This window comes from Propithecus coquereli, unplaced genomic scaffold (assembly GCF_000956105.1).
Source record: "Propithecus coquereli isolate 6110/MARCELLA unplaced genomic scaffold, Pcoq_1.0 Scaffold470, whole genome shotgun sequence".
Classification (NCBI taxonomy): Eukaryota; Metazoa; Chordata; class Mammalia; order Primates; family Indriidae; genus Propithecus; species Propithecus coquereli.
In genome coordinates, this window is record NW_012150508.1 from 1,181,729 (window position 1) to 1,196,864 (window position 15,136).

General features: G+C 37.8%; 1 protein-coding gene across 1 annotated transcript in view; it reads right to left on the reverse strand.

Moving 5' to 3' along the window:
* Positions 1–15,136, reverse strand: part of TTC17 (tetratricopeptide repeat domain 17) — a 138,144-nt gene that overhangs the window by 44,021 nt on the left and 78,987 nt on the right. The window contains exons 14-19 of the mRNA XM_012655320.1: positions 14,688–14,947; positions 14,058–14,211; positions 5,703–5,823; positions 3,549–3,708; positions 2,629–2,712; positions 2,347–2,351 (exon numbers count right to left, since the gene is read on the reverse strand). Coding sequence (XP_012510774.1) covers positions 2,347–2,351; positions 2,629–2,712; positions 3,549–3,708; positions 5,703–5,823; positions 14,058–14,211; positions 14,688–14,947 — 784 coding nt within the window. The remainder of the gene's footprint in view (positions 1–2,346; positions 2,352–2,628; positions 2,713–3,548; positions 3,709–5,702; positions 5,824–14,057; positions 14,212–14,687; positions 14,948–15,136) is intronic.

Sequence of the window (15,136 nt, forward strand, 5' to 3'; positions counted from 1 at the left end):
TATATATTCTTAGAGTCAAGGTCTTGCTATCTTGCACAGGCTGGTCTCCAACTCCTGGACTTAAGCAATCCTTCTGCCTTGGCCTCCCAAAGTTCTGGGATTACAGGCGTGACCTGCTATCTTGCCTCTACATACTTGTTTTGTTTCACTGCTTTGGTTTCTTCTTTAGAACTCCTGTTATGTATGCACTGGATCTTCTTCTTCCTTCTACATCTATCACTATTTCTCTGATCCCTTTAACTTTTCCTTCATTTCCTTTAGATTTAAAAACAAAAATCTATTTTCCTTAAGGCACTACCCATTGTGATCATTTGCTCTAAAGTTTATGTTTTGTCTTCATTTGTTAATAATTTCTTTTATTTATATTTCTTTCCAATATTGTGTCTACTTTCTTTTCAAATCTTTCTTTTAAGCAATTACCGTATTTTTTAGTTTTTCTAATTCTAATTTAAGTGTTCTTGCATGACTTGTATCAATTCAGTGTAGGATCTAGGGCTGAGCTTCCCTAGTCATTGGTTCAAGGTTCAGTACCCAGAGAGCTTATCAACATCTGTCCCCAAGATGGATTAGCCTCCTGAAGCTCCAGCTGGCAGCTAGTTCACATTTCAAATTTTTGTTTTTTTAATGAAGGAAGAGGTCTTCAGAGTCCTGCTCCTTGTGAGACCAGCAATAACTTGAAAAACGTCTGTCCTATAAAGGATATAGTTGTTATAAAGCGGAAAGATCTCTTTGGGAGACTAATCAGCCATGTCAGAAGTAAAAGTCAAGGACTCTTTCTTTCTTTGACAAGTCAAATAATGTTGTTTAAATAAGCATTGCTGTTGACTGTTCTGGATCAGTTTTCTCTGGCACGTAGTACACCCTTTTAACAAAATATATTTTACAGAAATAAAATAAGATTTATTAAGTGTTAGCTTTAAACATGTTCTTCCCGGCCGGATGCGGTGGCTCACACCTGTAATCCTACCACTCTGGGATGCCGAGGTGGGTGGATTGCTCAAGGTCAGGAGTTCGAGACCAGCCTGAGCAAGAGCGAGACCCCGTCTCTACTAAAAATAAGAAAGAAATGATCTGGACAACTAAAATATATAGAAAAAATTAGCCAGGCATGGTGGCGCATGCCTGTAGTTCCAGCTACTAGGGAGGCTGAGGCAGTAGGATCGCTTGAGCCCAGGAGTTTGAGGTTGCTGTGAGCTAGGCTGATGCCACGGCACTCACTCTAGCCCGGCAACAGAGCGAGACTCTGTCTCAAAAAAAAAAATAAATAAATAAATAAAAAAATAAACATGTTCTTCCCGAACACATTCTCTTCATTCTTCTTAACTCTCTATTTCATTTTGGTCACTTTTGTCATTTTTATCCTATATGTCCCTTATTGTGTATGCACTATATTCTTGTTGTTGCTCCTTCCAATTCTGTCATCATTTCTGTGACTAGTTTTTTTCCACTACTTTCCTGTGCTTGGCCTGCTACTCAAGTTTCATATATTTCAGTTTTCTATCTCCTGTTTTTATATTCCTTGCTAATCTCTTCCCTGTGTTTTTATATTTTGGCTTTGTGATTTTTTTTTATAAAGGTAATTAATTGTTCAGTATGATTTTTTAATTCATGGAGAAAAGTTTAGTCTGAACTAATCTGTTCCATGACGGTATTTTTCTGCTGAATGTTCTTTGGTATGTTTTGCTGTTCTTTCCTATGGTTTTCTTATATTTTCACATCAGTGTTGTGTCCGCTCTGTTTTTATTACTCAGGATTTCCTTGGCTAGGCTATTTGAAGAAAGTTTCTTCAGGTAGTAAATTTTTGCTGATGTTTTCTGAAATTGCTAACCCTGCCCGGTTTCTGCTACGATTAATCCTGTTTGATTTCTGTGTGGATCTTAACTACTTTTGGCAATCCTTATTTTTTTGGAGCCTGGGGATCATATCTATGTCCTAGTTTCATTATAATTAGAGTTTACTGGTGGTTTTTCCAGAAATTGCTATCTCACAATGTCACGTTCATACTCGAAGTTGAGTAGATTCTCTTCATGACTATGTTAAATTAGCTCTTTAATAGTATATAAAGTAGAAGTTCTTAACTAATTAAATTAAAATTTAAAACTCCCTCCTCTTTACACAAATATCACTCAGAAGTAGATAAATAGTCTTAGAGACTCTCAATTATATTTTCTGTAGGCTGTATGAAAATGCAGTTTTGTAAATATTTTGTTTCATGATTTTGATAAAAAAGATATTCCCAGGTGTGTTACCTATCCACTACCCAAAATACCAAATATTCTTCACTATCAGAATACCTGACTTATTTCATATACCTAAATAGTTTCCAGAAACACCACCTCTACATACCCATGCTGGAGTAAAGAAGAGAAAACCGACAAACTGACGAAACAAGGTAAATTTCACCACAGAAGGTAAGCAAAGGGGCAAAAAAAGAATACTAATCAAGTGATGGAAAAAGTAATGGAAAAGTGAGTGAAACATTGTGAGTGGAGTTATTTCATGTTATCCTTCTAGTTATCAAGTGCTAAATAACTAACAGAAGAGGTTAGAGCCACTTAGGAGAAAATAATCTGGAAAAGAATTAAGAAGGTCAGCAATAGTTTCCAGCTTTTCTGTGGGGTGACTTACCTTTTCCAAAACTTTGGCAATTCGAGTGCCAATCTGTTCAAGTGACTGCTGTGGATACTGGTCTTTGCCAAGATTTTGCAATACCTGGAATAGGGAGGAAGATGGTAGATTAGAAGAATGAAAATGAGGCAGGATCTAGATGATATTGCTGATGCTGAGTTGGGCACCACACCACAAAAGGAAATTGTTTCTCTGGGATACATGCTGTGGTCCTGTTGGTAAGGTAGTCTGTGGAAGACACATTTAAGGCCGTTTTACCATCCCCTCTCCCATTTACCAAAATTACAGAATATAAAACACATGTATTATAGCAACATTAGAAAATTGAGTAGATAAAGAAAATAAAAACTATTTGTAATCCTGTTACTGGGACATATAAAGTTGTTAATAAACAACTAAACAGTAGTTGTTAATACTTTTAAATATGTCTTCCACATATTTTCCTATGTATACATATATTATTTTTCTCATAAAATATGGGATTACACTATATACTATTACCTATATGTACATATAAAATATCCTTAAAATTTCTTCATACTAATAAGTATATTTCTACTACATCTTTCCTAATGGCACCATTGTGTACTATTTTATATCTACACCAAAATTTATTTAACCTATCCTCTACTGTTGGACATTTGTGACATGTCTTTCTAACTCTTCTAGGTATATTCTTTGCTAGGTCTGCCTTCTTTCCCTTTCTTCTTAAAAATGTCAACAGGAGAATTAACTGCCCCAAATATTTCTCTCAGGGCCTGAAAGAATTAGGTTTGGCTGAAATTCACCTAGATGATGGCCAACTGAGAAAGGCCTTATTTTTTTTTATAAGGCCTGGCCACTTGTGCTTTCTGCTATCAGGTGCATCCTAACTGTGAGGCTAAAAAATACAGGCAGGCTGAACAAAGCTGAGCACTCACCTCTGTTAACTGACTCTCACCCGTGTAGTGCAGGCTGGCTCGGTTGGAAACTCCATGCAAGTGGTCCAGGGTATGCATACTGGTGGGGAGATTGCCATTGCAAAGGGGTTCCATCGCTGGCTGTTGTATCGGGGTGGCAAAGTCTATGTGTTCTGTGATGCTGAAAAATGGAGATTACCACATTAACTATGGAAAATTTGTGTGGGTGGGGATAGAGAGAGCATTAATAATTAGCTGATCATAACTTCAATATGCTATCCCGTGCCTGGGGAGGTTTTAAACCAAGTAAGTTTTCTTCTACGATTTCTTCTTCCAGGGTATAGGTAGTGATGAATACCCACAACTGGTATTATCTTTCACTTTTTCTTTATGCATGGAAGCACACCAGTCACCACAGAAAATGTTACCTAGAGCTGAGACAGTAAATTTTATACAGATATAGCTATACATTGTATTTATGTATGAGATTAAGTATTTCCCTTCATGGCCCCAAAGCAGTCATTTTCCTGCTATATACAAGCTAAATGTTATAGATTATAATATGTACTGATATGACAAATTGGCATTGCCAAGTTTTACTTCCAGCTATTTAAAAAGCTTAACAGTTATTAGGTAAACATTCATTCATTCATTCATTCATTATTTATTCAGAGCCTATTACATGTGCAATACTAGGACTACAATAATTAGCAAAACATACTCAGGCTTGCTGTCATTGTGGTCCTCATCTTGTAATTCACTTATTATAGATGTGGTAAGTTATAAAAGGTAAAAACATGGTGCAATGAGAATACACTACAGGAGGGTATACATTTCCTCTGCACTGATGGAGGAGGGAGGTGGCTAGTGAAGGATTCCCTGAGGATGTATCTGAGACCAGAAGGATGAGTCTGAATTGTGCAGCTGAGAAGCAGCAGTGAGAACAACAATGCAGACAAAGGAGACGCCACATATAAAGGCCCTGACGGGAGAGAGGGCAGAGTTGAAGATGGAAAGACAGGCAGAGAGCAGATCAAGAAGGGCTCTGTGGATGACTTTAAATACCAAAAAGAAGATACTAGAGTGTTTTAAGAATGAGCTGATTTTTATATTTGAAGAATTCTGAGTACGGTGGAGAGAATGTATTGAATAGAGCCAAGAGTCAACGCAGCAAGAGGACCAAGAGGAAGCTACTAACTGAACCTACGTGGATACGGTGGTGCTCTGGTTTAAGGAGGCAGCAATGGAGACAGAGAAAGTAGATGGTTTTGAAAAATACTCAGGGAGTAACAGTGGTAAGAATTGATAATAAGCTTGGATTGAGGGGTAAGGGAAGAGAATTGTTAAAGAAAACGTCCAGGTTTCTCGCCTAAGAACTGCTGTAGCTATTTACTAAAAATAGAAAGAGAAAAACCCAACCAAACAAATGAATTTTTAGATGGAGAATGGGCAAGAAAATTATGAATTTAAATACCTGGAGCTTGGGGTGCCTGAGAGCAATCTAGAAAGGTCAGGGAGATAACTGGAAAAATGAGTTGAGGGCTTTAAAGAAAGGTCTGGTCTAGAGATTCAAATTTGGGAGCTGTCAATACATCAATGGTGACTGAGGTTCTTGGAGTAGATCAGTCTGACTAGGACTGATTATAAAATAAGAAGTCTGAGTATTAATCTTGGGGAACCTAACACTTAAAGGGTAGAAAAGGGGAACCCAACACTTAAAGGGTAGAAAAGCATGAGAATGAGCGCCTCGTGAGGCGAAAGCAGTTATTGAAGAGACTATCTTGCTCAGCATGTATCTCGGTAGGTGCTTGCAAATCTGGATTTGCTCTGGCTCCCCTACAAGTGCATGATGTTCGTGAGAGGCCATGAGTTTTGTGCTACTATAAAGAGGGATCCAGCCTTCAATCCAAACAAATCAAGTTATATGTGACTTCTGGACAGCTTACAAATGCGGGTGAAGGCACTGAGAAGGGGGCACACTCACTGCTTCGCTATAATGGGCTGGGTCCATCTGGGGGCTGTGATCAGCAATGGTCATCCCTTAAACCACTGACTCTAGAAGGGATAACTCTTCCAACAGCTGCTGACAAAGAAGGCACCCTAAAGTCAGCTGAGGCCCAGTGGGTTCACTGGAACACAAATGCCATGAAAGAGGGAGAAGATTAGGATACTCACTCAATGTTTTTTGAAGAAACTGCGAGCCAGGTACTCACAATGGCAGTCAGCTCTACCCAGCGGAGTTTGAGGCACTCATCCGGGCTGGGCCATCCCAGACTCTGGTAGTCACGTTTTTTTCCTGGAAGGAAAGTATGTCATGAATCCACACAATTGCAAAGGAACAGAACCCAACGTGCCTTATGTCCCGGTGATTACTTCATCCAGACTGGTGTGTTTGCAGGGGCTACTCATTCTTATAGTCTTTAGAATTTCCACTTTCTGTAGAGCTAACAAAAATCTTGTCATTCACAGCAATGGGAATAAAGATCATCTCCAGGCAAAGCCTTAATCTCAAAGACAAATGGTGAATTAAAAACAAATGAGTCCTTTTCTGGATTTAAGACTGAGTAACATGAAATAAGGGTTAAGATATTCTTTGATGTTAACATTCTTATTTAACTTAATTTTTACCCTTCCCTTCTACATGTTGATTTTATAAGGACAACTCCAACTTAGTCAGTAGAAATAAATATCTCTAAAGCAGGGTTTCTCAATCTGGCATTACTGACATTTGGGGCTAGATAATTCTTTGCGGAGGGACCTGTCCTGTGCATTGAAGGATATTTAGCAGCATCCTTGGCCTCTACTTAGCAGGTATCAGTAGCACCTTCCCCCACATTAACAATGAAAAACGTCTCCAGATATTGCCAAATGTCCCCTGGGAGGCAAAATCACCCCGAATGGAGAATCACTGCAAAATCACTGTAAAAAAAAGCAGCAGGGTGGAAAATAATGATGCTAATGAAAGGTTACTGTCCAGTTTTTTCTTAAAAGCTAGACAAGTGAAATAGTGGGAGTGGATAAGGAACAAAGAAATCTGTAACTGGTTGTGATCAATCAGTTGTAAACACCACTGCACTTGGACCAGCCAGGTTATCATCTATTTTAGGAGCATTGTTCAGATCCTGTGCTAAGTGCTTTACATCCTAACCTCATGGGGTGGATTTATTTATTTATTTTTTTTGAGACAGGGCCTCATTCTATAGCCAGGGCTAGAGTGCAGTGGCGTCATCGCAGCTCACTGCAACCTCAAACTCCTGGGCTCAAGCGATCCTCCTGCCTCAGCCTCCTGAGTAGCTGGAACTACAGGCACGTACCACCAGACCAGCTAATTTTTTTTGTATTTTTTTTACAGATGGGGGTCTCACTCTTGCTCAGGCTGGTCTTGAACTCCTGGCCTCAAGCAATCCTCCCACCTCGGCCTCCCAAATTGCTAGGATTACAGGTGGGAGCCACCACGCCTGGCCTCATGAGGTAGATTTTAACCCTCATTTCTCAGATGAGAAAAGGGAGGCTCAGAGAGACTAAGTGACTTGCCCAAGGTCATCAGGCCAGTAGATGACTGAGCTGGGACCCAGATCTAGGTATCTTTTGACTCTAACAAGCATGTTCCCAACCAATACACTACATAAAACTATATAGGGCTTTTAAAGCTCTGTTTACTGACATGCTTCACAGGTACTACCTTTTGGGTCCAGGCCCTTTACTTAGACCAAATTCCCAAGAGAGCAGAACTGCCTTGTCAGGGAAGGATTCTTCTGAGGGTATTATAATGGAACGGGCAGGAAGAACTTTAGGTCTATACAGCACTTTTTATACTGTAGGCATTTACCAATAATGGAAACCTGTTTGAGGTATAGGCAGGGGTTTAGATTGAGATTTTAATAAAATAGAAAAGAACAGTTTGAAAGAGTTTCAAATAAAATAATAACTTAATAATTAAGTTTAAATTAATAAACCATAACTTTCACAAAAAAGCTTTTTTTCTATTTAAGAAATTCATTTGAAAAATATTTGTTGAACACCTATTATAAGGGGCTGGGAACTATGTAAGACACTAGGGATACAGACAAGAATAATAAGATGGTCTGCTCTTGGGCTCACAGTCTAGTGAAGAAGGCAAACATAAAGAAATCATTATAATACAATAGGATACATGCTAGAGGGAAGGTACAGAACAATTGCACAGAGGAAAGAGCAACTAATTCTGCCCGAAGGTCCCAAGAAAGAGATGGCACTTGATTTTGAAGTTTAAGGATGAGTGACATTTTAGCACTGTAGAGGTAGCATAAGAGCATTCCAGGCAGGTATAACAGCCTGCGCAAAGGCATGGAGGTAAAAAAAAGAGCATGGTTGGTTCAGACAATGGTGCTGAAAGGTAGAGAGAGGCCGACTTGTAAAGGGTCTTGTACGCCACACTAGGAAGTTTGGACTTTATCCTGTAGGCAATGGGAAAGCTTCGAGCCCGTATCTCTCCATCTTGTTCACAACGATATCATAAGAGGCTCTGTTAAATCCCTTGCTGAAATCCAGTTACATTATGTCTAAGGCACTTCCCTGGTCTTCCAGTCTAGCAGCCCTAACCAAAAAAAGAAATGAAATTAGTTAATTGTTACTCTTTCTCTCTTTCTTTTTTTTTGAGATAGTCTCTGTTGCCCTGGGTAGAGTGCAGTGGTGTCGTCATAGCTCACTGCAACCTCAAACTCCTGGGCTCAAGTAATCCTGCCTCAACCTCTTGAGTAGCTGGGACTACAGGCATGAGACATGCCTGGCTAACTTTTCTATTTTAAGTAGAGATGGGGTTTCACTCTTGCTCAAGCTGGTCTCAAACTCCTCAACTCAAGCAATCCTCCCAACTTGGCCTCCCAGAGTGCTAGGATTACAGGCGTGAGCCACCTGCCTGGCCCTGTTATTATTTCTTAGTAAATCTATGATGGCTTTTAATGATCCCCACTTTTCCTCCATGGGCTCACAAATGATCTAATAATTTGCTTTAGAAATTTGTCAGGATTTATCATGAAGGGGATAGGGGACAGAATGCACATTTTTGAAAATTGGGATATTGAACCTCTCTAGTATTTTTGCATCTCCTCCATGCTTTAGAACGTTTCACTTTAATGCCAGGGTAAGTGGTTCCATAATCTCACTTGCAAATATATCCAATGTCCTCCTTGGGCCCACCAACTTGAATCCATTGAAAATTGCTTAAGTGCTCTCATATCATCCCAATCATATCCAGCTTGAATTTTCACTTTTATAGCAAATTTTCACTTTTTATAATAATCACATCCAGCTTGAATTTTCACTTTTATAACACATTTCACTTTTATAATATAAGTTTATTATAAAACAGTTAGAAAATGGAAAAGCCATATAGAAGAAAATAAAATTCATCTATAGCTCTACCAGCCCCCAGGGATGACCACTTACAATATTTTGGTACATTTCTTTCTAGATTTGTTTCTATGTGCATGTTTATTATATTTCATCAAATCTAAGATGCTATCAACTGTAAGCTGTACATTATTTTACACGATTTAAGACAGAAAAAAAAGTGCCACTTATATAAGATACTACCAGTTGTAAGATGTACCTCAATTTCAGAGATACTAAAATGTAAAAAAAAATATAGTTGATGGAATACAGCATATTTACCATTTTATAAAAGTTGAAGTATTCCCTATATATGCTACTTCATAAACTGCTTTTATTCACTTACTATATTACAGATTTCTTGGCTGCACAGTACATAGCACAGACACGCTGTAATTTATTTAGGCAATTATAACATTTAGGTTGTTTATAAATTTTTACTCTGATAAGCAATCCCATGTTCACCATTTTTATGCTTACATGTTTGGCACCTGTAAGATGATTTACGTAGGGGAAATTACGAGAAGTAGAATTACTGGTATATTTTTAAATTTTTTTTATTTCAAAAGATTGGGGAGGGGTACAAATGTTTTTGCTACCTGGATACCTTCTAGAATGCTTAAGTCAGAGCTTTTAGTGTGCTCTGAATAGTGTTCGTTGTATCCGACAGGTAATTTTTGACCCCTTATCTCCTCCTCCCTGCCTTCTTGGTTTCCAGCATCCTTTATATCCATTTGTGCTTGTGTATGCTCATCGTTTGGATCCCAATTATTAGACAGTATATGTGGTGTTTGTTTTTCCATTCCTGAGATACTTCATTTAGGATAATGGTCTCCAGTTCCACCCAAGTTGCTGCAAAAGACATTATTTCATTCCTTTTTATGGCTGAGTAATACTCCATGGTACATTTTCTTTATCCACTCATGAATTGATGGGCACTTAGTTGATTCCACATCTTTGCAATTGTGTAGTGTGCTACAATAAACATTTGAGTACAGGTGTCTTTTTTAATAAAATGACTTATTTTCCTATGGGTAGATACCCAGTAATGGCATTGCTGGATCAAATGGTAGGTCGGATTTTAGTTCTTTGAGGAACCTCCATACAGCTTCCCACAGAGGTTGTACTAATTTGCAGTCCTGCCAACAGTGTGTAAGCATTCCTTTCTCTCTACATCCATGTCAGCATCTATCATTTTTTGACTTTTTAATAATGGCCATTCTGACAGGAGTAAGGCGGTATCTCATTGTGGTTTTAATTTGCATTTCCCTGGGTGATTAGTGATGTTGAACTTTTTTTTATATGTTTCTTAGCCATTTCTCTATTTTCTTTTCTTTCTTTCTTTCTTTCTTTTTTTTTTTTTGAGATGAGGTCTTGCTCTGTTGCCCAGACTGGAGTGCTGTGGTGCAATCATCACTCACTGCAATGGCCTATTCCTGGGCTCAAGGGATCCTTCTGCCTCAGCTTCTCGAGTAACTGGGACTACAGGCACGTGCCATAATGCTTGGCTAATTAAAAACAAATTTTTTTGTAGAGATGAAGTCTTGTTATATTGCCTGGGCTGGTCTTGAACTCCTGGGCTCAAGAGATCCTCCTGCCTTGGCCTCCCAAACTGCTGGGATTACAGGCATGAGCCACCATGCCTGGTGTTATTTTCTTTTGAAAAACTTCTGTCCATGTCTTTTGCCTACTTTTTAACTGGGTTATTTGTTTTTTCTTGCTGATATGAGTTCTTTGTAGATTCTGGATATTAGCTGTTTGTTGGATGTACAGTTTGTGAATATTTTCTCCTATTCTGTAGGTTGTCTGTTTATTCTGCTGATAATTTCCTTTGCCATCCAGAAGCTTTTAAATTGAATTAAGTCCCATTTATTTATTTTTGTTATTGCAATATTTGCTTTTGGGGTCTTAGTCATAAACTCTTTGCTTAGGCAGATATCCAGAAGTTTTTCCAATATTTTCTTCTGGCATTCTTATGGTTTAATGCCTTACATTTAAGTCTTTTATCCATCTTGAATTAATTTTTGTATATGGTGAGACACAGGGGTCCTGTTTCATTCTTCTGCATGTGGCTATCCAGTTTTCCCAGTAACATTTATTGAATAGGGGTTCCTTTCCCCAGTGTATGCTGTTGTCTGCTTTGTCAAAGATCAGTTGGTTTTAAGTAGTTTTTTTTCTGGGTTCTCTATTTTGTTCCATTGGTCTATGTCTCGACTTTTATACCAGTACCATGCTGTTTTGGTTAATAATGCCTTGTAGTATAATTTGAAGTCAGGTAATGTGATGTCTCCAGATTTATTCTTTTTGGTTAAGATTGCTTTTGCTATTCAGGCTCTTTTTTGGTTTCAAACGAAGCTTAGAATTATTTTTTCTAGATCTGCGAAATATGATGCTGGTATTTTGATGGAGATTGTGTTGAATGTATAAATCACTTTGGGCCACATGGACATTTTAACAACGTTGATTCTATCAATCCCATGAGCATGGGATGTTTTCCAATTTGTTTGTATCATCTATGATTTCTTTCATCAGTAGCTCCCCTTGTAGAGATCTTTCACCTCCTTCGTTAAGTGTATTCCCAGGTGTTTTATTTTCTTTGTAGGTATTTAGATGGTATTGAGTCCTTGATTTGCCTGTTTGCTTGACGAGGATTAGAATATAGAAACACTACTGATTTGTGTGATTGATTTTGTAACCTGAGACTTTGCTAAATTTACTTATCAATTCTAGGAGTCTTTTAGCAGAGTCTTTAGGGTTTTCTCAGTATAAGTTAGTATCATCAGCAAACGGGGATAGCTTAACCTCCTCTTTCCCAATTAGGATATTTCTTTCTCCTGCCTGCTTGCTCTGGCTAGGACTTCCAGTACTACATTGAATAGAAGTGGTGACAGTGGGCACCCTGTCTTGTTTCAGTTCTTAGGCAGGATGCTTTCAAGTTTTCCCCATTTAGTATGATGTTGGTTGTGGGTTTCTCATATATGGCTTTTATAATTTTGAGGTATGTTCCTTCTATGCCTAGTTTGTTGAGGGTTTTTATCAATAAAGAGTGCTGGATTTTACTGAATGCTTTTTCTGCATCTACTGAGATGATCATGTGGTCTTTGTTTTTGCTTCTGTTTATGTGGTGAATCACATTTCTTGACTTGTGTATGTTAAAGCAGCCTTGAATCCCTGGGATGAAACCTACTTGATCATAGTGAATTATCTTTTTGAGTGTTGTTGTATTGTTTGTTAGTATTTTGTTGACGATTTTTGTATCTATGTTCATGAGAGATATTGGTCTGTAGTTTTTTTTGTTGTATCCTTTCCTGGCTTCAGTATAATGGTGATATTGGCTTCATAGAATGAGTTAGGGAGGATTCCCTCCTTCTTGATGTTATGGAATAATTTCTGTAGGATAGGTACCAGTTCTTCTTTGTAGGTCTAGTAGAATTTGGCTGTGAACCCATCTGGTCCGGGGCATTTTTTTTGTTGGTAGATTTTTTTATTACTGCTTCAATCTCACTGCTTATTATTGGTCTATTCAGGATTTCTATTTCTTTCTGATTCAGGCTTGAGAAGTTGTATGTTTTTCAGGAATTTATCCATTTCTTCTGTTTTGTCGTTTGTGTGTGTAGAGATTTTTTGTAGTATTCATGGATAATATTTTGTATTTCTGTAGAATCAGTTGTAATGTCTCTCTTTTCACTTCTCATTGAGCTTATCTGGGTCCTTTCTCTTCTATTTCTGGTTAATCTAGCTTGTGGTCTATCGACCTTGCTAGTGAGGCAGAACATTTTCTCATGTTTAGTGGCCATTTGTGTGTGTATATGTGTGTGTATTTGGTGGATGCCTATGTACTCTACACCTATTTTATTGAAATACCGTATTTTTCATACTGATTTGTAGATGTTCTTTAAATGGTAATGATACCCTTTACCATATATTCTGTAAATCTATATAAATATTCAGCAAAAAATACTTTTGTCTTTTTATTTTGTGGTGCTCCCTGGTGCTGGAATTATTATTTTCTTTCTGTCTTAGAAAATCCTTCTCCATAAATCTAGTAAATATTCATCTAGATTTTCTTCCTTCATGACTTATAATGTATAATGTTTGATCTATTAGGATTTTCATTTCCATAATGTTTTATACTTTGGACATGTTTTTCACTGATACAGAAGAAAGATCTAATAGAGAAAGTGTTGCCTTCCTTTTGTAATTTTAACACATGCTAGTTTCCTTAAACAGTAGAGCTAATTCAAGCTTTTAACTTCAGTCATGACAAAATGTCCTCCTTGGTGTCCTTAACTTTTTCACAAGTCACAGTGCATTCCGGGATTTAGTTAAGCTGACCCCATTCTTTACATTTTAAAGTGCCCTTTGCTTTTAGCTTTGGTTAAGTACTCATACCAAATTAAATAACACATATTTTAATGAAGTTACTTCAAATTTTTAGTCTAAGATAGTAAAAATACCCTTTAAAAAGGAGATAAATTTGTTTGAAAGAAATTCTATCACCACTGTTTAATTGCCGGAAAGAAAGTCAACTGGATGCATGGCAATGTCCTCTAACCCGGAGCCCAGAGACAGAATTTAGGACAAGTATGAATTCCTGAAAGTACATGCCAAACTTTGACACATGCGTGTTTTTTTCTGGGGAGCAATTACACAGCATTCATCCAATACTTAAGGAGATATCTGACACATACAAAACACTACTAGATAGTTAAAATTTACTGAGCCCTATGTGCCCAGTACATTTAAAGCACTTTACATGCATAAGACATATAATCCCCATGACTTCCTATAAAGTAGATGCGTTTATGATCCCTATTTTACAGGTAAGGAGAATGAGGCACAGGGAGATAAATGGCAGAGCTGGTGGTAGAACCCAGGGAGTATGTCTCGACCCGCACTTTTACATATTACACTGGACTGCCTAGTTAAGAATCAATAGGATATTTAAGCTTAAGGTGATAAGAATATAAGCCAAATAGTCGATGGTTTTTTAAAAAAAAAAAGTCAAGTAAATGTTGAAATAAACTTTTTATATCAATGACTGATTTTTTGTTCACTTTGCCTTTTATCTTCTCATCTGAACTACTTCAAGTCACAAATACATACTCTGTGAATTAATGAAATCTAAAAGAAACTGGTACAGTAAACACTCAAATTTACCTTGTGGCCCAGGAGATGCCACTTTTGGGCCAGTGATCTCCAGGTTTGCTTGGTGATGATGTCCATTTTCTGCCTGATTTGATTCTGCCTTTTTCCCAGGAGTTTTCTTATGATCTCCTTTGGGTTTCTTTACACGTTTGACCTGGAACGTGATCTGGAAAACAGAAACATGTTAGGGATAAATGAGACCAATTATCAAATATGTCAATGACTATGAATATCAGTGGCTTTAAGAATAACCCAGTCCAGTGCTAGGGTTAAGTTATCTTCTTCACTTTAATTTTTAAAGGTCTAAATGAAAAATGGTTAGTGAAACAAACAAAATAATCTAGCCTTGAAGAGTATACAGAAGAAACTGAAAAGAAAGATGTCTGAATTGGGCAGTTCCAAGTCTGTAGGCTTTGACTGTGGCTTCACACCCATCCCATTTCCTTCCACGTCCCAGAAGAGCTAGCAATGCGTAAGTGACATGAAATGGTTCCTGCAGTACAATTCCAATATGGAGGCTGTATTGAAGTATGGAGTAAAGTAGTGCTGTATACCCAACAGAAACTTCACACTTTGCAAATGAGGAGTCCCCCAAAAGACCTGGGCTACAATTTCATGAGAATTAAGCTGATAAACTCTCACCCATTCTGTTGCTTCATCATCTTCACTTTTGCAGTCTCCATAGCAAGAACTTTTGGCCACTCCATCCTGGGGACCTTTTTTTAGCACCCTTATCCCCTGCAAATCTAGACGCCGTCCTTTCATCTCTAGTGCACTCCCAAAGCCTTCCAAAGGCCAGGCTTGTTGAAATTCATCCACCAAAGCCAGTATCTCTTCTGACATCTTTGTTTCATCCGAATTCTCCATCTCATCAGAACCATTACTCTCCTCAACCACTGTACCTGAAATTCAAGAGCCAGCATGTTATTAAAAGTTACATAGTACTCATTCAAGTACTTTAGTGATTCCAACCCTATTTTCAAAGAAAAGTTTTGGCTCTGCTTTGAGGCACTTCTACAACGCAACATCACAAAAATACCATTCAGTATTTTCAAAATTTGTAATAAAATATCATCTTTGTCATCTCACTT